Source organism: Nyctibius grandis, chromosome 18 (assembly GCF_013368605.1).
Source record: "Nyctibius grandis isolate bNycGra1 chromosome 18, bNycGra1.pri, whole genome shotgun sequence".
In the NCBI taxonomy this organism is placed as follows: Eukaryota; Metazoa; Chordata; class Aves; order Nyctibiiformes; family Nyctibiidae; genus Nyctibius; species Nyctibius grandis.
In genome coordinates this window covers 1180796-1204415 of record NC_090675.1, presented here as the reverse complement: position 1 = coordinate 1204415, position 23620 = coordinate 1180796, and the positions used below count along the sequence as shown (strand labels likewise).

Below are 23620 nucleotides of genomic sequence, written 5' to 3'. Positions count from 1 at the left end.
TTAATAGCTGTATCTGCCCAGCACTCATCAGAAAAGGAATCTATCTAATCTCCAGATTAAATAGGAGGAAGCCAGCAGATGAGCCCAAAGGTGAATCTGCCAAAGGATAAAAGCCACTTGTGAGCTGCTTCAGGGAAAAGTCTTGAGTAACTGACTGAACGTCCAGGCCTCCATGGCCACTGAGGAGTCCCACACAAACCGTCCCAAGGATTTTTCTCCCTACAATAGTACACAGTAAGACTTACTTAGGAGCTCTCTAGCAATTAACCTCCTCACCCACCATTCAACCTAGAGAAGATTTACTTGTCCTCTGTAGCTTAGGTGTCTCGCCCGCAATGAGATCCCATCTCATGCTCCAGCTGCCCAGACTGTGACTCTCCTGTTTCCCCATCATTCACCTGTCTTCACCTTAATGAACTCGCTCTGCTCTAGACAAAACACCCTACACCCAGCCCCTTCCAGTCAGAGCAGACAGTCCCACGGAAATGAATCCTTCTGTTCTCACCCTTCCTTATTCCTTTCCTATGTCATGTCAGAAAGTGTTTAAAGTCATTCTATCAGACATTACTAATAAATTTGGGTTATACTCTCAATCCCCACCTCTGTTCTGTGTCACGTGCTTCTCTCCCTGCAGCCTTCTCACACCTGCTCTCTCTCACTGTCGTGCCTTCTCACCCTCCAAAGGGGCAGCAGAACCGACACTCTCCAGGCACCGCTCTCTGGGGGTCCCACGCTTCACACTCGGCTTTGCAGGGATTGGTGTAGCTCACCCATCCCAGGGACTCTCTACCTGCTGCCCACACTCACGATGCATGAATCATGCACTTGCTTCATGGCTGTAGTTCTTGGAGGACAGCCTAGAAAAACTTAGTTTTAATTTTTTTAATAGAGCATAATAGCTCCTATTGAATCTCTCCTTTGCAAGCACACTGACACAGGCAGGAAAGCAGAGCCAGTACACATGCTTCACTTCACTGCACAACACTGAGCAGCTGCTAACACTGGCATCCACGGAGCCTGTTGGTAGAGGAGACTTCACGATCAGTTCAGCTACAAACATCTAACACAACCCTCACAGCACGCCCTGTTCCTCAGGGAGGCTGATCCCGGGCTGAGCCCGTCAACCAGACATGTAACTCCTGCCTATGTCCCCTGGCATAACTATACAGGTCAAGTGGCATAACGCCAAGTTCTTAAAGGCTCCCCACTTCTCCACCTCCTGCTTCCCTACTCGCCAATTCTCCTGCTTTTATCACAAACTCCTAATGAACAGGGAACAAAGCTGTACATAAGCAATTCACATTTACTGCGTAGTGAAGGACAGGTTACAGACTAAGCACTCCTGCAAGCTTTACTCTGGGGCTCAGGAAAAGCAAGCTTTGGCTGCTTGCAAGTCCCAAATTTGCATTTTTCCTGACCCGGGACTCTCACACGCTCGCTCTCCACAAGGCAGATAACTTCCTGCTGCTGCTTCTTTACTGCAGTCTTCAATTCCTTTATTGAAGCATGAAAATAACAGAGAGGAGCACAGAATGAGGCAAGGACTATCAACATTAACAGCTGTCCGAGAAACGCTATCTTTTTATGAACCATAAAAGGGAATGGGGTTTTTATTCATTCTGAAAGTAACACATCTGCTAAGCAACTTTACAGTAAAGGACTTTATTGCATCATCTGAACAGCGTGGGCAACGCAGGGCACACAGAACTGCTCATTTATGGCAGTTTGAAGGAAATAGGATTGAGGCAATACAGTTAATGCTTTGAAAAGAACAATTCTGAACACCATGAACATGGGGTTTGCTTGCTGGCATCAACATATTCCGAGAAGGGCAGAAGAAGTGAGGTCACTGACACAAAATTACGCGCCATACAACAAAAAATTTACCTGCAAAGTCACTAGTCCTGTCCCCACCCCAGCAGCGCTGTGTATTGGTGAGGAAGGACCGCTTCGGGCTCTGCTTTGGTCAGGGCCTCACACCAACAGCTCATCTGCTGCACACTGTAATACCCACAGGGGAACATGTTTGGCAGTTAAACCAGAATTCAGTCCTCCCTCACCACTAAAAGCATGCCACAGAACCTTCCCTTCCCACCAAACCCACACAGCTAACTGGCCCTGCAAATGGCCAACAATAGCTTTTACTTTTGTTTGGCTTTTGAGTCTCTTGGGTTTTCTCTGCCAGATGAGCCAACACAATGGCTTCACATTTGCAAATTAAGTTCCTGCTGGTATTCAGAGCCATAATTTCCAACTCTTTAGCATTTAAAAATTAGTAAGGACAAGCAGGATGTCCCTCCCACACTAATCTGTCCTTCAAGAGAAGAATAAAGACCAGTCTTCAGATGGACACTGCCAAGCTGACCAATTCCTTGTTGCTAAGTTGCTGCTCAGCTGTCTGCAGGGGACAGGGAAGCATGTGAGAAGTGACCGTAGTCATGGTGTGAGTCCCAGATTTCTATCCACCTAAGAAAGAAAGTACAGTTAGAGCCTACGAAGGCACACTGGGACGTCGCTGAATGGAGTGAGTTTTAAAGTTTCAAAGGAACAGAACAAAATGACCCTGCCAGGAGCTGTTTAGCTTCTGCTGCAAATCCCAACACAGTCTCTCTCCCAGGACTAACCAGGGTATTCGTTTTCTATCATGACACAACTTTTGCTTTAATTAGTAGAGAAACAACAGGAAGAGAGACTGCTAAGAGAGCTCCAGCTCTTCCGTAAAGGAGGACTTTCAAATTCAACTCCAGACTACGGATTCCACTCTGAGGGTGGAAGAGAGAGACTTTGAAGCACTTTGAATGTCAGCAGCTACGTTACTCGGGCTGCAGGTCTATCTCTAGGATTCAGATGCCAGAAGAAATGGACCTGCACATCCTCTTTACTGGGGCACCAAACACCCTCCCGTAAGCAGAACAGAAAATATGCCTTAAAAACTGAGCCTCTATCCTAAGTAGAGTAAGTAGTATTTTTCATATTACACTTCACAAGTCCTATGGTAAAGTTTAGAAATTTGAAGTAAATTACCCAATAATAGCTGCTGGAATAAGAAGAATTATAGCCCCGAAGAGAAATGGGAATCCCCTCATGAAGTGCAAGCTGGCAGGGTAGAGAGAGTTGAACACTCCTGTAGCCACAAGTGAACACAGCCCTTCCACACAGGCAACAGAAGCAAAGAGAGCACCTGGAAAAAACATGTCAGAGATTAATGGTGAGACAGCCCTGCCTGCAAACGTCTTTAACACCTCACCTTCAGTGGGATTCTGTGAATCTTTCGAAGAGTTTGCACTTCCCATCAGAAATACGGTGTCTGATTATCAGGTGTGGTAAGCGAGCGCTGGGAGCAGAGATCTGGCACACTGTGCCAGCCTGGCAGGCCAAACCTGTCAAGCTCAGCGGCTCTGTAGCCAGGACCCATGTCACTGACCTCCAGAATTTGTATCACCAGAGCTGACCAGGGATATTATGTATCAGATGGATTGTAAATGCTTTAGACAGGGCTATATAGATCTGCTTACTGCCAAGCACATCTTATCGCTTGTTAAACATTAAGTACAGCAGAAGACTGCACTTTATAGATTTAGCATCATAAATCTGGTATCAAGTGTGTGCCACCTTCATCCTAATTTAAGAAACACGAATTGTGCAAAGTCACCTTTCGATCTTTCCCACCTGGATTCCCCGCTCCCCCCTGCCTGCCTGCAGAGGCGTTCCTACGCAGTGCTTAACAGCAAGTGCAAGCTCTCCAAATGAATTACTGGAAGAAAGGCAAATATGCTCCTCCTACGGGTTATCCGTGATCTTTCACCATGGTCAATGATACAACCCTCTAACAACACTGGGTTTCTTCCCACTGTTACTGATCTACAGAAAAGAGTCATGGTCAGGGAAATCTCAATTTTCTGCTCGCTACATAATCCATTTTAGCTCTTGCTCCTTGTAAAAGTTTTGGAAATGAACAGATGGATAAATGAACTATTCCTGAACTCGAATGCAATACTTTCCATCTTGCTTTTCTTCTCTTGTCCTCATCTCGAAAATGTAGCAAGTCTAAATGGATGAAGGACAATTATTCTGAAAAATAAAATGTTACCCTGTGCCTGAAGGTGAATGCAGGGGCATGGGAGTCCACAGGAGCCAGGGAAGTCCTAACCTCCCAAAGCAGTTTGGTTTCAATGCTCCAAGAAGACACTGTTTCAAGACCTGGCTTAAGCATACTGGCTAACTCCTTACCCTGTTCTGTCTCACTGACCAGCTTGGAGAGCTTGGCTCTGATGACTGGAGTGGCTGCCATGGAAAGGAACAGAATTCCATAACCTGTGAGGAAGACAGAGCACATTAGTGAAAAAACAAAGTCTCCAAAGTCAGTCCCAGAAATCTGTATCTCCAGGCTGTTTCTCCCTACTATATTTAGACCCAATTCACCTTCCTGTATCTCATAATGCACTTTAGTCTGTATCTGCAGTGTAATACAGCTTCTGGGAAACCTAATATCCTAGGAGCGATATGGTTGCAGTTTCAACTTCAGTTTTTGGCCACCCTCGCTGTCAGCAAGCCACAGTTTTGTTGGTACACAGGCTGAAACGTGCAGGCAGAACTTCCTCCACGTGCTTGAACTCCCAGAAGCACACTGCCCTCCTGCACCTATCTACTGGCATCTCTACACGAAGAGCCTGAGATACGGGGATTGAAGAGTTCAGCATCACCTGTAAACATCAGTGCGGTTGTAGTAGCAAGAGAAATCACAACCAGTCCAGAAATATTGGAGACCAATCCTATCTCTGCCACCCAGGTGTCTTCAAGGCAGAGCTGCAGTAGGCGCAGCCCTCCCAGGCTGCTCAGGTAGGCCAGGTAACTGGCGGCTGAGCCGTACCCAATGAGGTCAGCGGCCCAGCAGAGAGGGGAGCCCAGCTCGTACAAAACAAAGAGGTCCTTGGCTCCAAAATGTACAGTGACAAGAAGAAAGAAAGCCAGGGAGTAAAGAGCGAGCTTCCGCCTGGAGCTCAGCTGTTCTGGGGCCGTGTACAACTTGTAGACAGCCTTGTAATGGCTGAGAGTGAACAGCTTGGCTGGTTTCCGCTGCTTCACCGACTCCTGAAGACAGAAAGCAGCGTAGAGAGCAGCAGCAAGACTGGCAGCAAGCACGAGCCAGAAGGGGTTGATGTACCCCTGTGCCTTGCGCCACTGGCCGCCGCCGATGCTGGCCAGCATGCCCGCGACGCCGAGGCACGCCTCGAGGATGGCGACGCGAAATGTACGTGTGTGTTTGTCGCTGGTGTCGGCCACGTAGGCGAAGCAGCTGGCCAGGATCAGGTTGTAGTCTCCCATGAGGCCGCTCAAAACGCGTCCAAGAAGAAAGTAGGCGACATGGAGCTGCAAGTACATGACGAGAAGGTAGATGGCCGCTTGCATGGCCATACCCACTGCTGGCAGGATGAGCGCCGGGCGGCGGCCCACGCTGTCGCTCCATGGGCCGAAGAGAGTCACGGAGAAGAGACCAACGAAGAAGCCTCCCAGGTTGATACAGAGGTTCCAGTGGGAGACCAGCGCTTCTACCTCCTGCAAGAGAAACAGAATCAATCAGGTTGGAAGAGAACTCTGGGATCATCGAGTCCAACCATTGCCCTGACACCACCCTGTCAACTAGACCAGGGCACTAAGTGCCATGTCCAGTCTTTGTTTAAACCCCTCCAGAGATGGTGACTCCACCACCTCCCTGGGCAGCCCCTTCCAGTGTCTAATGACCCTTGCTGAGAAGAAATGCTTCCTAATGTCCAACCTGACCCTCCCCTGGCGAAGCTTGAGGCTGTGTCCTCTTGTCCTATCGCTGGTTGCCTGGGAGAAGAGGCCGACTCCCACTGCGCTACAACCTCCCTTCAGGTAGTTGTAGACTGCACTAAGGTCACCTCTGAGCCTCCTCTTCTCCAGGCTAAACACCCCCAGCTCCCTCAGCCGTTCCTCGCAGGTCAGACCCTCCAAACGGGCCCGTGAGGCCCCGGGCCGGCAGCACCCAGCACCGCCCGGCAGGCAGCGGCACCCCCGCACCCCCCCGCCCTCCCACCTGCCGCAGGGGGTCGGCGCCGGCGCTGCCGTTCCCGCAGCCCGCCGGGCTGGTGCCGTTGGGGCCGTGGTAGCCGCGCTCGCTCCCCAGCCGGTCCCAGAGGTACTGGGTGGCGAGCGGGCCCTGCAGCCCGAGGGACAGCGTGGCGAGGAAGAGCAGCGGCTCGGCGGCGGGCAGCTGCCGGCAGCGGCGGGCGGGCGGCGGCGGGGCCGCGGGGGGCTGCGGCGGGGCGGCCATGGCGGCGGGGGCGGGGGAGCGGCGCGCTCCGCCCGGGACAGGCGGCCCGGCCCGGCCCGGCCCCGCCCGGGAGCCGGCAGCGGCCCGGGGGGCTGTGCCTGGCCGTGGCTCTTCCTCCTGCGAGACGCGGAGGCGGTTGTACGGCGGGGGGAACAAGGCCGGGCCCGTGCTCCCGTCCCTGCGCAGGACGTGGCCTTCAGCTCCGCTTGTGGGATTTGTTGATAGTTACAGGAATTTAAACTCAAAACCTGGTTTTTTTTTTAATTTTTTCTTCTCTCCAAACAAAGGAAAAGATATAATCAACATTTTAAATACACTGGGATCTGAGAAATGTAGTTAGCAATGTGTAATCATTTCTATTAATTCACCGCACATATATAAATAATGCTTTTTCTAAAGGACAAAATAACTTATAAACTGTAACGCACAAGAGGTTTCAGCTGTGCTGTTAGGTTTCCTGTCAGGTTTGCTCTGCCTTGAAGAGCAGATCAGTAAGCAAAGACCAAGTTGTTCTTTAAATTCAAAGAACACAATTCAGCATTCTAGATTAACCCATTATATAAACGAGTAGAGTGTAAATTGGCCTCACTCCTAAGACACCACTGAGGGAGTGTTAACGGGCTACAGGTAAAGCTCTAACAGGTCCCCCATGAAGACATAAACCCTTTGTGTTGCAGTAACACACTTACAAAACTCATCTGTAGCATCTTTGGAAGTATCAGGACTCACGTAGCAGTGGAAACAATCGCTGCAGATGTGCTGGCACAGTTCGTCAGCTGAGGTCCTTCTGCGTGGTTACCACCATCCCGTAGGCAAGACCGCAGCTGGAGGCCAACCTTCGTGTTACAGAGATGTGAAAACGAGAGGTTTCCTTTTAGATTTTGATTGCAACCTTAGGACACAAGAGTAGAAAGCAGAAAAATTGCTTTGTCATTGGCTGATTTTGTCACTGCACCTTTTCAGACACTAATTCAACGTTAAGTGGATGAAAAATTGGGGGGGAATATAATTCATTTGACAGCTCTTTCTCATTCTTTTTGTACCAAGGGTGAAATGCTAAAGCTCAGGTTTGGCAGTTATTTAACATGAAACTGTTTCTTGTGAGCAACATGCCTAAGTCAGGCTTGCAAGAGAGCTGGGAGTTTGCAGCTCTGACAACTGAAACCCCACTGTTTTTCAATCATAAGCACATCATTGAAAGAAAACAAGCCCCGGCGGAAAAGGGATGAGAGAGAAACAGCAGAAGCTCTTTGTGGAGCTGACATCAGATGACCTAATGTCTGTGCTCCTGCTTGAGTAAGCTATAAACAGAGCTGAGACAATTTACACCAATAAAATGGAAATGTTATCATCATTATCTGAAGTATGCGCTTCCATGATCTACCAAATAAAGACATCAAAGTGGCATTAACGAGTCACTCCCTGTGGAATTAAAAACTTCAATTCCATTCCAGTGTATTTACAGAACCAAGTAATTCACTGCTTGTATTTTGGAAGTTTCTTGCAACTGGGACAAGAATTGCTGGTCATTTCCCAGCAGCACTTTTTTTTTTCTTTTTGTCCAATATACCCTGCAAGCTACCAAAGCTGTGCCTATAAACCTGCAAGATCTGGAAGGTGGAAAAAAACCAGCCCAACGTCTGCAGACCGATGCACTGTAGCCAAGTCTTTCCCAATCTACTGAGATATAATGAGCTACGTCAGAAAGAGTTACTAGGTTCTGTCTTTGACCCTAAGCCTTTCTTATAACGTACCGGGCTGCCACGTGCGAGGAACTGACTTCTGACCAGACCTTAACATTTCCCCTATTGCTCTTCGACTAGAAGAATGACAGAATTGTCATGAGGGTCATCCCTGGACCGCACAAAGACCGGTGGCCCTGCTCTCAGGTGGTAAGGACTGTAAGTCCTTTCTGCATGGGGACTTGATGTGGCATCTCGTGGCAGGAGCTCTGCTCTAGTGGATTTTGCTATCCAAAGAATTTCTCAGTGGATACAATGATGTTTATGTAACATTTTGTGTAGGTGTTTCCAATCTCTGTATTTAAGTATTACAGATGCAGATATGTTTTTTAGTACTCTACATATTTTTAAAACAATTTTCAGCCTATTATGGAGGGAGCTATTTGTCTTTTTTATGGGAGGAATAACAGCACCTATTCAAAGGTACTGTTATATCCTTTATATAAGGTAGTGTTAATATCCTTTAAACAAAGCGTAGATCACTTCAAATTGCTTTTAATAAACCTGCTTGGTCCACAAGGAGTTAATTCTTTCCTGGATTTACCAGTTATCAGGAAGATTGTCTTAAGAAAGTTCCTGGTCTGACACTCTTTTGCTGTCCCCTCCCTTCTTTGTTCTCTTCCTTCTTTCTCCAATTACAGTTCCAAAAACAACACCCAACCTCCTGAGGTCAATGGTTAATATTCCCGAGTGTTTATATAGTCTCCAGCAGCAGACCTCAGGCCTTTCAGCACTGGGCTAGCTCCAGCACCATGGCTGGCTTCTTGCAGATGACCCTGGCCTTCAGGAAATACCTGATCATAGTGTTGGTACCCCTTGTGTTTCTTCCTCTGCCTCTGGCTGTTCCTACCAAGGTAAGAACTTTTTAAATTGAATTTGGGAGCCAAATCTCTAAATCTCTCCTTAGAGCTGTTTAAGTGACAGCTGAAGAGAACATACAGTTTCTTTCTCAGAGGTACTTCACTTCTTGCTTGAAGTTTTTCTTTTCTGAGCAGACCCCTTTGACTACTGACAGTGGGGGAATATAAAAGCAATAGGACATAGATGGATGAACAGGTACATCTGTGACTGCGTAGTCTAGAAGAATGCTCGGTGACATGCAAGTCTGTAACTTTTGCTTTGCATCTAACTGATTTTAGCAAAGGACTTTCTAGCTGACGCTCATACGTGTGAACTTAAGTTACAACGTAATCTAATTTTTAACCCCCCTTCTGATTTTCTAAAAGTATCTGGTCTATATCCTCTTTTAATTTTTCCCTTGTTGCCATTGCCAGATAGAAGAGGCATTTTTCTTTGTCAGAAGGACAAGGCATTCTGATACATAAGGACAAAATGATATGTATTTCACTCTTTTTTTTTTTTAAAAGCCTATTTCTGCAAGAATCTTTCCAAACAATGATTTAAAATTTAAAATGTCAAGTCCTGGAAGACACCTTGCTTAGGATTCCTTCAAAAAACGTTAACTACAAAAACGTGTAATAACAGGACAGGTATTTCTGAGACATTGATCATTTAAACACAGCACCGCGAGCAGGCAGACTGCCAGCGTTCTGCTGCTGCTTCACTCTGGCTTTCTTCTCCCACTCCCAATCTCTTCATGCAGACAGATCTAATCTCTGGTCTTCAGGTCTCCTGTTACAGTCCCAGCATCAGTAAATAGCTAGTCCCAATCTACCTCTCCTCTCATTGCTCTTTGCATATCAAATCCTAGCTCCTTCCCCTGGTCTCTGCCTGCCTGTCTCCTGATCCCTGCTGACTTCCAGTTTCTAGTCTCCTCTGCCAAGCTCCCCTCCTCGCTCTACTGGCTCATCCCTGTCTCTCTGTGCAGCCTCTCCCAAAGCTCCTTCTTCCTCACAGTTCTTTTTCTGAGTGTTATCGGAGACTTTGGAGCTATGAGCAGAGGATTGCAAGAAAGAATGATAAAGTGACACTCACTTGAGGTGAAATGCAGTAACTGATCAGGTGTGTCCTGCTATTCCCTTGCTATGCAAATAAAATAGCTTAAACTATCACTTAAAAGCTTCCTAAGAAGAAAAACAGAGAAGTACTTTAAAAGAGATTTGGAACAGAAAAGTTCCAAGGAAAGAGAGATGTGTTTTTTTTTTTTTTGTCCTGAGGTCACAAGTTCAAACTTACTTGCTAGAGTCATTGTTACCAAACAATAAGTCCTTGGTTTTGCCTGTGGAATGATTTGGCAGTCTTGGTTCAGTTCCTCTTTGAAAATGACTCTCTGGTTTCTATGTAGTCGGCTACAACACAAAAATTTAAAAGGTCCTGGACTTTTCCCTTTGCAACCTGTGAGACGATTTCTTGTGTTAGAATTGTGCATCATGGTACTGCTAAGCAGGAGAAGCTGGTGCTTCAGCATGCAGAGTTGTAAGCAGACAACTTACAGGATGGAATTTCACATTTTTCTATTCTGTTGAGCTATTACCTATCCTATAACGACATAGCGCTGGACATGAAACTATTACAAATGAGAGCAAACAATGCTAAAGATTTTGTCTAAAGACAGAGGAGTGTCCTTACAGGACAACTGACGTCGTGAAAATCATAGAATCACAGACTGGTTTGGGTTGGAAGGGACCTTAAAGATCATCTAGTTCCAACCCCCCTGCCACAGGCAGGGACACCTTCCACCAGACCAGGTTGCTCCAAGCCCCATCCAACCTGGCCTTGAACACTGCCAGGGAGGGGGCAGCCACAGCTTCTCTGGGCAACCTGGGCCAGTGTCTCACCACCCTCACAGCAAAGAATTTCTTCCTCATATACTATCTAAATCTCCCCTCTTTCAGTTTAAAACCGTTCCCCCTCATCCTGTCACTACTTGCCCTTGTAAAAAGCCCCTCTCCTGCTTTCCTGTAGCCCCTTCAGGTACTGGAAGGTGCTAGAAGGTCTCCCTGGAGCCTTCTCTTCTCCAGGCTGAACAGCCCCAGCTCTCTCAGCCTGTCTTCATAGGAGAGGCTTTATTCCAGCTTCTACTCAGAGCCTGTTCCCAGCAGGCTGGAAGAGAATAGCACTGTGCATATGATATATGTTCCATATGTTGCTAGGGTCTCTCAAAAGGCACCCATTGGCATCTCTTAATAACAAAAAAGGGAGAAAAAGGATCATCAAAATGGGAAATTGCTTGCAGTGCTTAATGGGATATATAATTAAGGTTCTTACTGCTCTCATTCAAAAATAAGGCTCAAAAAGGCATCTTTTCATCTCTTCATGACTCTCTCTGTTTTACTTCTCCAACCCTGCTGCTTTGGTACTTTACTACCTAGATTGCTATCTTCTTCTTTCCTCCAGACTGGTCAGCTCCCCTCACCAGCTCTGTCACTTCCATGCCATGTTCAGAAGTCCTCAGCATGTTCTAAAGCATCACAAGTTTGATCCTGTCAGCCACTACTCCAGCCCCTTGGTTTACTTCTCTCTAATCTAGCCATTACAGTTTCCATCTCTTCATTGTTTTCTCAATAAGCATCACTACATGTTCACTCATACTGTCCAGTATATTTTAGTGCACATCCTTGATCCAAGATGACATAACCACTTTTTTCTTCCTTTGGATTTGCTGGCACCCATTACTGTGCTAGTCCCAAAATGAGGAAGACACTGTAACCTGCAATGTTACTTTTTCTTGCTTACTTCATCAGCCCAGCCATAGAGGAATCTGTTGTGACATGGTATTTTGAATCTTTTTAGTGTATGGGACTGAGTTAAATATTTTTACATAAAATTTGGAGTGGTTGTCCAAAGCAGAACTAAATCAATATTTTCTGAGGAAAAAAAAGAGTAACATGAAATAGATGATCAGACTTTCTTCAAAGAAACAAGTCAAAGTCAATGGAAGCTGAAACTGATCTGTGACCAGTTTGTGAACCCTTTGAAGTCTGTACTAAGCTAAAAATCCAACGAAAATTAGATAAAAGTATCTATAGTACAAGGAATCCAGGCTGTTGAAATTAGTTGGGGTTCATCTGGGCCATGTCCTGAAACATGCAAAGAAAAATGTGGAGAAACCTTGACTGGATCAGTAACTATTTCTGCAACTCAAAGACAGAAATATATAAAAAGAAAATACCTCCATCAGCAAAATCAAGAAGTCTGTGCAGGGACTGCCAATCCCTTATCATGAAGGGTTCAAAGTCTTCAATTTGTTTCTTTCCCTAAGATACTTGTTTTCCCCATTGCAGGCCCCAATCTTTTCCTCACAGTTCTGACAAGGTTGTTGAATAGTTTGTCATTTGATTAGGATCTGCATAGGTAGGAGGATAGATGGGAGAGAAAGGTAGAAAATAACCTTTTCTCGAATCCCTTTATCAGGCAATGTATGTAATTATGGGCTGTTGCCTTCTCAAAGCCTAAGTGAGACGTACGGTCTGTTCTCATTGCGTGTACTCTTCTCCTGTCAGGAGGCCCAGTGTGGTTACGTTATCATAATGATGGCACTGTTTTGGTGCACGGAAGCCTTGCCGTTGGCTGTCACAGCTCTCCTCCCTGTCCTGCTGTACCCACTAATGAATATCATGGACTCAACAACAGTAAGAGATCTTACTCTATACATGTTTGCCTATGTATTTATTGGGCAGCTTCTCCTGTTCTGGGATTATTTCCAGGGTGATTTCCAGAGCGCGGTGCAAAGAAGAGAAAATTGCACTATTGTTACACAGGGAATCGTCTGTCCTCTCCATGGAACAGAACTTGCATGAGGCCAGAGTGAACTCTGGGTGGAGCTGCTAATCTGAAATCAAAGCAAAATCACTGTTTAGATGCAATCCGTAGCTACTGTGTGCTAACGCCTTTGGAACAAGATCATCCCTCAGAAAATGCCTTTTCTCTTGGCTCCTTGTCACTGTTTTCTCTCCCCTGTTCCATGTTACAGGTCTGCCGGGAGTACTTGAAGGACACCAATATGCTTTTTATTGGGGGACTGCTGATGGCCATTGCTATTGAGAACTGGCACCTACACAAGCGTGTTGCTCTGCGCGTCTTGCTCATCACTGGTGTCAGACCAGCCCTGTGAGTAATAGTCCTGAAAACACTGTGGGATAAAGGACTTTATGACATTAGTTCCTATCTCAGAGTTGCCTGTAGTCTCCTATGCGAATCTGCAAATCATACCCTACAAATGCTTTTCTACAGCCCAAGTGGATTTAGTGCCTGAGCAAACCTTGCAAATGGGGATCCTTTGACGTGCTACATCAAAAACAGCAACAAGAGAGTCAATGCTGGAAAGACAAGGGTGCTGCTAGGCTTGGCCAGAAGCACAGCTTTAGATAATCAGGAAAGACTACAGCTGAAACACAGAAAACGTATACTCTCTAACTGTTATACTGATTGCAAAGAGAAGAGAAAATATGGGGATGCTTGTTTTGAAAACAACAAATGTTTACCAGACTAGAACTTTAAGCCATGCAGAGAGGCTACATGGCCCTATTTAATTTGTCTCAGATCATAAGAAGAGGGAATACTGAAGGAAATTACAAAGCAATAGAATAAAAATGCACACAAGATAAAGCCCTTTTCATCTAATATGTAATCTACTTCTCATCTAAAGAATAATTTTGAGACAAATAACATAGTAATGATGAAACAAGGATTAGAATTTTATATGAGTAAGAGAATCTTAAATGATAGAGGTGGGATAAAATTACAAAAAAAAAAAGAGATCATCTTCCTTATGGCTTAAACTGATTGCCATTTGGGATCAAATTCAGTTTGCAATTCCTCCTCAAAATATATTATAATACATTAATATGTGTTACCGAGATGGTATGTCTTCCCCAGAAGCGTGTAGAATAAGCAGGATACTGACCAGATAAACTGTTTGCTCCAAGATACCAGCTCCCATTTTCCAAGTCCTAAGAATATAAAAGCACAATTGGCTGAAATTGCATAAGGAAAAATTTGTGTTAAATCTTACTGTGACGTTCACGAAGCAGACTAGGGTAAGAGGAAGTGCTAGGTGTGAATTGCGAAGCATCTTCCAAACCCAGCATTTGTAACCAAAGCTCTGTAACAACAAAGGGCATTGCAGTGCCAAGCTCTAAACTGGCTTTTTCAAACCTTTTCATTTCAGACTTCTCATGGGTTTCATGATTGTGACCGCCTTCCTCTCCATGTGGATCAGCAACACCGCCACCACTGCCATGATGGTCCCAATAGCACAAGCCGTGTTGGAACAGTTGCACAAGTCTGAAATGGAGTCTCACACAGCTGGCCAAGCATCTGAAAACATCAATAAAGCCTTTGAACTGCAGGAGTCGTCAACTAAACCAGATAGCTCCAAAGAAAAAGAGGAAAAAGGTGCGTGGGTTATGGGTGGTTTTCTCTTTGGGATAACAGAGGATGACCTGATGCCTTCTTCGCTGTCATTATAGTTGCTAGTAAATTCTGAAAGAAGAATGTACCTAAAGCATCCTGACTGTCAGACAGCATTTATGAGGCTCTTCCATGAACCAGAGAACAGCACAGTAAAATCTACTGACTTGGCTGAAGTTAGAAATACACTGAAAAGATGAAGAGATGATAACCAATCAACAAAACAACAAAACGTGTAAACTCTCCATTAGCTGAAGCCCTTGCATTAGGCTTGATATTTCCCTATATATTTATGTTAGTTCAGTTATTATCTACTGTGTAACTTATCAGATAACAGGGAATTCCCGAGGGAAAATTTCTGGCCTATTTCATGCCAGAAGGTTAGGGATTAAAATGATCTTTCTAATCCAAAGATATACAATCATGCAACAATCTCTCTTTGCCAGCTGTCTTGCCCTCTTCCCATCCTTGAGATAAGTGTTTCTGAATGTAAATCTCAGTGCCAGCAGTCAGGTGCTGGTACAGAACGAGTTCCCTTCAGTCCAACCCCTCTGACTCTGTTGTACCTCCCTGAATTCTTGCCTCTCTCCCCTCCATGTGCAGTTCAGACATCGCCCTAGATCATTGAGAAGTGTCAGCAGTATGTTCGGACTTTATCACACATTTCGATTTCTCTTCTTCTGAAAAACTGCTCTGTGTCAAGACAACCAGTGAAACTGGACAGAAGATCAAAGAATTAACAATGCCAGCCTTAAAATGAGGAAATGTGGCTCCTTCAGCTTCAAGTCCATTGTGTCCTAGCCTTGAAATACTGACTTGCGCAGGCACAAGATCTTTTCCTATCCACTCTAGCTCCTGTAACTCTTTTGTTCCTGTCTTGGGACCCAGGTAATAGTCATGTCCTGACAATCGAGGAAGACAGAAAGAGAAATGAAAACCTGCTAGAGGAGAAACACAAGAAATTCTGCAAGGGAATGTCTCTCTGTATTTGTTACTCAGCCAGTATTGGAGGGATTGCAACTCTGACTGGGACAACACCAAATCTGGTACTGCAAGGACAAATTGAGGAGTAAGTCTGGCTGAATTTGGGATTACATACGCACTACACTGCATCATTCTGCTACAGCTGACTTCCAGCCAACACAGAGAAGGAAAATACCAATTTGGTAACTTCGTTGGGAAGTTTGCTTCTCCGCCTTAGTGGGCCTCACAGTACCTCCTCTTTTCTGAGTTATTAATGAAATACAGAATAGAGTGCAGAATTTTGGGCACTAACAGCCATCTACATTTTACAGGCTCTTTCCTGACAATGGCAATGTCATCAATTTTGCCTCTTGGTTCTCCTTTGCCTTCCCCACTATGGTCGTGTTACTGGTTTTGACGTGGATTTGGCTGCAGATACTGTACTTGGGCTTTAAGTAAGTACCCTCTGCACGCTGTATTATAGCTGACATGCCTGGTAGCAAGTACTCATTACCTGTTGTAACACAAGCGATACTTTTATTGATGAGCCTATGCTTGAAAGTCAGACAGCAAGTGACAATGTCCTCACCTACAACAGAGACTAACAGAACAGCATACTAAATATCTGTTAAAATACTGCAACTTTTTCTCCCAGGAACCTGATCTAAATATACTCTGCAGCAGAAAACAGGAAGCTATAACTGCGTACAACCCGTTCTGCAGCATTGCTTTCGTGTCCTGAAAGGCTGTTGTGCTTCAAACCAGGAAATTGATTTCTACATGCATCTGCTAAATACCTTTGCGACGAGAGTTTCTACAGACCTAGAGGATTAGTGTTGTGCCAGTTCCCAATGCTAATCACCCCCTACAACCGGCTTGCATCACCTACCTGTTTAATGCTTAGCCTGTCACTTTTGTATTATCCCCAAACTCCTTTATTTTAAATGGAAGGAGCGCTGTAATACCTGAAATGGTACTTTCACCTTCAAATTCCTCTTTTAAAATCAGCCTTTTCAGTCATTTTGAAAAGCTTGTCAGTTGTTTACTTCCTGGTGATCATATAGCCTTGTCAATCACACTAACATTGACATTATTCCCCCGTGTGTCCTGTTTATATTTAGATCATGAGCTTTTAGAGGTAGGAAGCTTCTTTCTGATCATCTTGGCAGTACACAGGACAATGCAGTTACTATCCAACACCTACGGCTGCTGATGCTATGATGATAATATATATAATTTCTATATGCATCTATAAGTACATATATCTAAAAGACAATATGAGTATAAAATCTGGATTTTTAACTCTGAGGATATCTGGCAAATTTCTCTAATATTTCTTGTCCATTTTTTTCTAGTTTTAAGAAGAATTTTGGTTGTGCTGTAAGCGCCTCTGCAAAGGCTAAGGAACAAAAGGCCTACGGTATTATCAAGGAAGAGAGCAAGAAATTGGGCCCAATGAAATTTGCAGAAATAGCAGTTTTAATCCTCTTCATACTTCTGGTACTGCTCTGGTTTACAAGAGATCCTGGTTTCATACCAGGTTGGGCAACAGTTCTTTTCAACAAAAATGATACAAGGTATCACCACTTTTCCTCCTCAATTTGGATCAAAATGAAGCAGGCTAGATTTCATAAAGGTGAAAACATGGCTGGACTAAATTTCTGACTCATCTTTTGCAGCTATGTCACCGACGCTACCGTTGCCATCTTCATTTCAGTTTTGTTGTTCATCATCCCTTCGGACATTTCTAAAAATGACAGAGACAAAAACCAAAAAGGTGCGTTTGCTGAAGGCATCAAAAATCAACCGTCAGAATAGGTACATGGGAAGCTTCACACTTTAGATGTACAAAGAAAATTTCAAACGTTAAAAGAGATTTCAAACTGCTCTTCCTGCGTATCTACAGCTGTGTGCTTTAGGCTAGGCAAGGCCTATATCCCATAAAAGTTCTCTCTTTCTTGTAATTTAACTAAGTAGGAAAATCTAAAACCAGCAATGTCCCAGACACTGGTGTACACATATGTAAAAGCTTCTGAAACTGGAGTCTTCAGGAGAGAACAAGTGACTTCACAGAAACACGTACAGTTCTGCAGATATGTTGCCATGCTTTTAGCTCACTCTTACCTTTATTCTACTATGCCTCTTGGAGCAGCTACAGATCAGTCATTAGTATTTCTGCAAGTCAAGTTTTAAAATCGTTGTTGGTGAGGCTCACATCATTTGCTTTAGGAGATAATTCCACACTCTACTTGATCTCACCGACAGAAGAGTTTCTTGATGTTCAGACTAAACTCTCCTCCCACCAAGAAGTCCTCCTTTCTTTGGAGAATGTAACATGGCTTACAAAATCTTTTTGGATTTTAGGCAGCAAGCCGAAGATCCGAGCACCTCCAGCTCTGTTGGACTGGAAAGTAGTTCACCAGAAAATGCCATGGAACATTGTGTTTCTGCTGGGAGGTGGCTTTGCCTTAGCCAAAGGCAGTGAGGTAACATTCCTCTGCTTACCTGGTATTTGTGTCTTCCTCGGTGTTTTCCATCTTGCTTTCATGCGTCCTCTCCCAGGACACAAGAGGGCATGCTGGTAGCACCAAACGCGCGTTTCCTCAGCTAGCGGCAGTAGGACAAACCTCACCATCCTTAGGAGGAGTCCTGCGATTAGAAAAAAATCTGTATTGTTGCCAGTGCAACCGGGATGGTAGTACCAATCAAGGCAGCATGATTAACTCTGTTTCTAGAAAAGTGGATGATTAAGAAACTACCCCAATACATTAAAGGTTCTATTAAATAAAACTTAATTGATGTGATAAGCATGAGGAGATAATTGTCCAGGATGGGTCTCCAAACTATTTCAAACAAACGACTCATGGAAATATGATTTAAATTAAACTACTAGAAGACAAATGTAGAGCCAGCTAGAGAACCTTCAGGAGCAGATAAAAACGTCTGGCTGTCAAACTGAAGGATATACTGATGTACTTCTGCAGGCATCTGCCAGTGCTACAAATTATTTTTCAGTAATGACTTAAATGATGGAACAGACAATACATTTATTAAATCTATAGACAATAAACAAAATGGAAAAGGCTTCAAGTACCTGCAAATACTAGTTTAGAATTCAAAGATCACAATGACCTGTAAAAGTGTTTCTAGAAAATAAGGATGCAACTCAATGTGGGAAATAGGAAGAAATAACCAAGTATCACAAATGCAAGGAGTGGAAATGACTGGATAAGTTTTGAAGCTGCTCATACACCTTATTCTAGTCAATATTTTTATATTGCTACTGAGAAAAAAAGCAATCAACTGGAAACCATAGGTAGGACCATCACACATAAGGCATTTAAAATATAATCCTTCCACTCAGGACTGGTAACGTATTCAGTTTTGGACATCAGTCTTTGACAACACGTGGGCTATATGAAGAAAGTTTAGAGGAAGGTAGTAAGAATGATTGGACCTCTGGGAAACATGTTTGGAAAAGTAAAGATTTGAGAAATTACATGAATTTATTCTAGAATAAGTCATCAAATACATAAAAGCTGCTGCAGAAAGGAAGATAGTATACTTTTTTTATATTCTGGTGGTGCTAAAGGGCTTAACTTGCAGCAAAGGAGATTTAGGTTAAGCCGTAGGAAAATGTTCCAACTGTAAAGATAGTTAAGCACTTGAAAAAAATAACTGGGGAGATTTTGGCAACTTCATTGCTAGGGATTTTTAACAACAAGTTTTAAAAACATCTATCAGTAATAATATAGGTAGAGCCAATCCTGCCCTAGGACAGGGAATTAGGCTAGTCCTTTCAAGATAGATTCCAATCCTCCTGTGAGACAGCACTTTTCAGTGTCAGAAGAGACAGGCTCAAGTAACCAAGATAAGAAATAAGAAGGACATGAAGAACAGTGGTTGCAAAACCAGTAAGAAAGCTGGGCCATCATGCATGAAGCAGCAAGACAGGCACAGTTAGGATAAGATCTCTTGAGAAGAACAGCTGAATAATAATGATGCCCAAACTACAGCCCAGAATGACAGGGAAGATGCTGGTATTTTTCGGTGACTGAGAAGGATGGAAGGTATTAAAAGCTTCAGGTAACCCATCAAGATCTCAGACAATGTGATGAAATTACATTAAATCGCTGGAATATCTGCTGAGATATATGAAGGTATTTTAGAAAGTGAGGTTAAAGATCTTTGTTTAGATTCATAAAAAAAGCCCTGAAAATTGATCATTTACAACAAAAGGCCTGAACAGAGAAATAATTATTTGCTGTCAATAACATACTGTAAATGTAGTATCTTCTTCTTTCACATTCTTTGGAAGGGAAAGCACATTATTTTTATTTAACCTACTGGATTATTGTGTCTATGAGCATTGTCTCTTACATGTTTTTCTGAAGAAAGCAGTTTGTATGAGAACTCCTATGAGAAGGGAAGGTAGAATTGGTATGAGAAAGGTAACTGGACTGTGATGTGGCTATTTCTTCTCCAGCCTACTATCTTGACAGACCTCTTTCCTCTGTTACAGGAATCTGGTCTGTCTGCATGGTTAGGCAGCAAACTGACTCCTCTGCAGCAAATCCCTCATCCAGCTATTGCTATCCTGTTGTGTCTCCTTGTTGCCACTTTCACCGAGTGCACCAGCAACGTGGCCACCACTACCCTCTTTCTCCCTATTCTGGCTTCAATGGTAGGTTCCAGTGTTTCAAAATACTCTTATAAGAACAGCTTTCATCTCTTCTCCAAGCATACATCTGCTCAATTATAAAAAATAACTGGCTGACATAGCCAAGCACTGGCTCGTGTGTCTGGTCAGGAATACAAGACTTAAAATACACATATATGTATGTGCACGCATACGTATTCACATGCACTGTGCTTAGTTCAACCTTTCTAAAATCATTGCTGGTGAAAAGTAAAGGGATTAAATCCATTGGCATATTAGACTTTGCCTTCTGGCCTGAACAACCTCATGAGGTCACTGCCAGCTGTACTTGTTTTTTCCTCTTTGTTCTGCATAGAGACAGCAACAGCAGCATCATTTGCTTCCCTGCAACATTCCATTGCTGTATTTCACTCCGACCACCAGCCTTCCAGAAGTCTCTGAAGGTGACAGCATTAGCTCTATGACCTAATTCAGATTTTTGCATTTCCACAGGAGATTCCTGTTGCTGGGGTAGACATAGTTCTGCAGTGTGAAAAGCTGGTTCAGATAGAAACTGGAATAAGCTCCACCAACACCTTCTTGCACAGACTTCAGCTAACCCCTAAACTGATCCACTCACCTTCAGTGTTTGAGCTGCCCTTTTCCCCCTGATAATTTAATTTTGTTCTTAACCAATTTGAAGCCACTCTGTATTTTTTCCTGGTTTTAGAGTTGAATACAACCATCATTATTAATTTATACTGCAGCAGCGTCCAGATTCCACAATCGGGAACACAAAGCACTGACCACAAAATCAATCCTTGCGTTTGCTGCATAAAGACATTGGCTAGAAGTTTCTAAAGCAGAACCAAAATACGAGTGGCTGCAGTGCCTGTGAAAGAACGAGGTTTCTGACATGGACAAATACTGTCAGTCTTCTGCCAAAAGATTTCTACGCATCTTTGTATATCAAAACCATCATTTTTACTCTCCCTTCTTGCACAGGCTGAAGCGATCTGCCTCAATCCACTCTATATCATGCTGCCCTGTACACTTTCTGCATCGCTGGCGTTCATGCTCCCAGTGGCCACTCCTCCTAACGCCATTGTCTTCTCATATGGACAACTCAAGGTTATAGATATGGTGAGCAAAAGCACATTCTTTTCAGAATTTTCATTGCTAGTTTTGATCTTTCCTTTTTTCTAATATTGGCTCTTCTTGAAAGTGTTAGAAAACTCACTGTACTCAGCTCAAACGGAAAGAAGAAGATGCATGTGTGAATTAATAAAGGGCCACGCTGACTCTAATATACACACAGAGCCTTATAAAGATGCTGTTGAGCTTTTGAAAAATACCCAAGGCCTCTTGAAGGTGTTCCAACAAGAGCTTGCTGTCAATGAGAAATGGCAAGGTCTAACTGTTCTACAAGCCCCAGTGTAGATCATGGGGATGTCCTATCATCTGGACAGTCCTTCTGCAGGGACTAGGGGAAAGCCTTGCACATCTCACTAGGCTGCCCTGATGCCCTTCCTCACTATGTTAAGGAAAGGTGAACAAGGATGCCATGTCTTTTGATAACTTTTCTAATTTATAAATGATCCAAGAAGAAATCCAAAGTAAAATTAGAGACGTATGCCTGGTCAGAAGATAAAGTCCTACATAAGTGGATTAAAAGGATTTCAGGACTTCTAGTTTAAGAGTTTGATCCAATGGAAACTTATTTTCCCCTAATATAAATTATATTTGTGAAGAAAACCAGCTTAAATGTAATTTGATGGAGTTCTAATGGAGTTGTGAAAAAAGGCCAAAGAGAAAATCTAACCATACAAACAATTCTAATCAGCAGGGAAGGAAAAAAGTACTCAGTTTGACTAATAACGCTTCTCTTTTATAATTCTAGGCCAAAGCTGGGTTTATAATCAACATCCTAGGAGTTCTGACGATAACTCTAGCCATCAACACCTGGGCTTCCTCTTTGTTCCAACTGCAAACTTTCCCATCTTGGGCAAATCGGACAGGTACATGCCCGTAACATGGACAAGCAAGGGAACCAACAACTGTTTCTGTGAGAACTGCAAAGAGAGCAAGACTATCGTCTACACAAGTTTTGCCAAGGCAGTGGTTAAGAGACAGGCCTGTTCTGTGGAAAAGGACAAGCCACCTACAAGCAAAATAATTCGGTTGATAACAGCAATAAAATTGCCTAACAGTGCTGTTCAACAGGCAATTTTGTCACCCCAGCAGTAAGATGAGGTAACCTTTGCCTTTTCAACTGTCCCAGGAATCTTTCGATTTTCTGTCTCAGCAGGGGTAGGTTTTCCCCAAGCACTAGCTACATTGCTTTTCAGGCTCCACCTGTAAAGTCTGAAACCTGCAGTGAGAAAGAAGAGAGAGGTGTGTATGTAAAAGGAAAGAGAGAGACTCTACATACCTGATTTCATGCGTAGATCTGTGTATCGTCACAACTAATATGAATATTCACCTGTATATGAGTACACAGGCCTCTGTGTATCTGCTCAAAACGTACACGATTCTTATATACTCTGTGGGCATTCACAGCAAGGCATGTGCTGGATGATTACAGACAAATCACACACCGTCAGCCCGTTCTATTACTTCGAAACGTATTTATTTGCAGTCCACTTGTTATGAATGTAGAAGACCCTTTTTTCCTAGAATATCTGTCCCATTGTTATTTATGTAAGATTACAGCCTGCAAGGCCGTGATAAGAATAGCAATACTCTCTTGAGAAGGGGTGAATCCCCATGGCCTAAAATATATATGACTGAATTAAAGATTATTTTTAATGTACCCCCCGTGTTACGGAGATTTTTCCTACTCTATATCGCTGCTTCTAGTTCTGTCTTCCATGTATCAAACACTTGTCTGTGCTTCCTTAAAATATCTTGAAATAATCAGAGAAGTTAGCATAATTGATTTTCTCTTATTGTTAAAGTATTAATTACTTTATTATTGAGTCCAGTTGTCTTGGACTCTCAAAACCAAGATCTTCCATTTCAAAAGCCCCTAATATAGTTAAATATTTAATCCCTATTCTGCTGGCACTGACTTTCAGTAGCACATAGACTCCTAATGACCAAAGTGACAAAGATAGCCAAAGACACTTTGCCAAATCAAGCACTTAGTACCATAAATGAGGTTGGGTTATACAATATATGCCCCTGAACTTTGTGCCAAGTGCTTTGCTCTGTTGTTGCCTGCCTAAGTTTTGCACAAAGTCTGTCGCATTTCTGAAATCCCACTTGAACCACACTGGTTCAATGAGAGTGAACATGAGTGAATTTCACTCTAAAATAGTACACGCGCTCTTCAAAGTCTTTCTTCTTTCTTTCTCTACCCTAGTTATTAGCAGACAAGGACGAAGTGCAGTGCACATTTGATTTATAAAATGTTAGAATTCACTGACCTGCAGTAGTTTCTTTCCAGTTCCAACTGTCAAGGCAATTCAGGTATTTGCTGATCACTGATTCCTATTGCACTGATAGCTTCATTGGCCTGACAAGCACAGTCGCTCTGGAAAAATCACTGTCCCAGAAAGAACAGTCTGGCATTAACCCTTCAGTGGGTTTGAAAGATAGTGTTTTGATTTGATATGTGATAGGGATCCAATAGAATATCCACAGCACAAGAAGGAAGGACATTTATTC

The 23620-nt window shown here is 43.6% G+C and overlaps 2 protein-coding genes across 2 annotated transcripts; one reads left to right on the top strand and one right to left on the bottom strand.

The window, feature by feature from the left end:
• Window positions 1–1698: 1698 nt before the first annotated feature.
• SLC46A1 (solute carrier family 46 member 1) lies at window positions 1699–7100 on the bottom strand. The gene is made up of 6 exons (XM_068415955.1): window positions 7095–7100; window positions 6059–6412; window positions 4704–5556; window positions 4231–4314; window positions 3025–3181; window positions 1699–2466 (listed from the first exon to the last, which is right to left on the bottom strand). Exons 1-6 carry the CDS (start codon window positions 7098–7100, stop codon window positions 2391–2393), a joined length of 1530 nt encoding a protein of 509 aa, XP_068272056.1. The 3' UTR covers window positions 1699–2390.
• A 1689-nt stretch (window positions 7101–8789) lies between these two features.
• SLC13A2 (solute carrier family 13 member 2) lies at window positions 8790–21983 on the top strand. The gene is made up of 12 exons (XM_068415552.1): window positions 8790–8891; window positions 12441–12569; window positions 12911–13047; window positions 14108–14334; window positions 15238–15418; window positions 15645–15767; window positions 16668–16889; window positions 16992–17089; window positions 17677–17798; window positions 19835–19996; window positions 20957–21094; window positions 21852–21983. The coding sequence occupies exons 1-12, from the start codon at window positions 8790–8792 to the stop codon at window positions 21981–21983; spliced, it is 1773 nt and encodes a 590-aa protein (XP_068271653.1).
• The last annotated feature ends 1637 nt before the right edge of the window (window positions 21984–23620 follow it).

Bases quoted from the DNA above. Each gene is read 5' to 3' on its own strand.
- SLC46A1 (XM_068415955.1), bottom strand. The intron at 4,315-4,703 runs GTGATGCTGAAC...TCTTCCTCACAG, and splicing joins AACCGCACTGATGTTTACAG to GTTATGGAATTCTGTTCCTT. The intron at 2,467-3,024 runs GTAATTTACTTC...TTTCTTTCTTAG, and splicing joins ATTCCAGCAGCTATTATTGG to GTGGATAGAAATCTGGGACT.
- SLC13A2 (XM_068415552.1), top strand. From the start codon at position 8,790: ATGGCTGGCTTCTTGCAGATGACCCTGGCCTTCAGGAAATACCTGATC. The intron at 15,419-15,644 runs GTAAGTCTGGCT...TACATTTTACAG, and splicing joins CTGCAAGGACAAATTGAGGA to GCTCTTTCCTGACAATGGCA. The intron at 21,095-21,851 runs GTGAGCAAAAGC...TTATAATTCTAG, and splicing joins AACTCAAGGTTATAGATATG to GCCAAAGCTGGGTTTATAAT.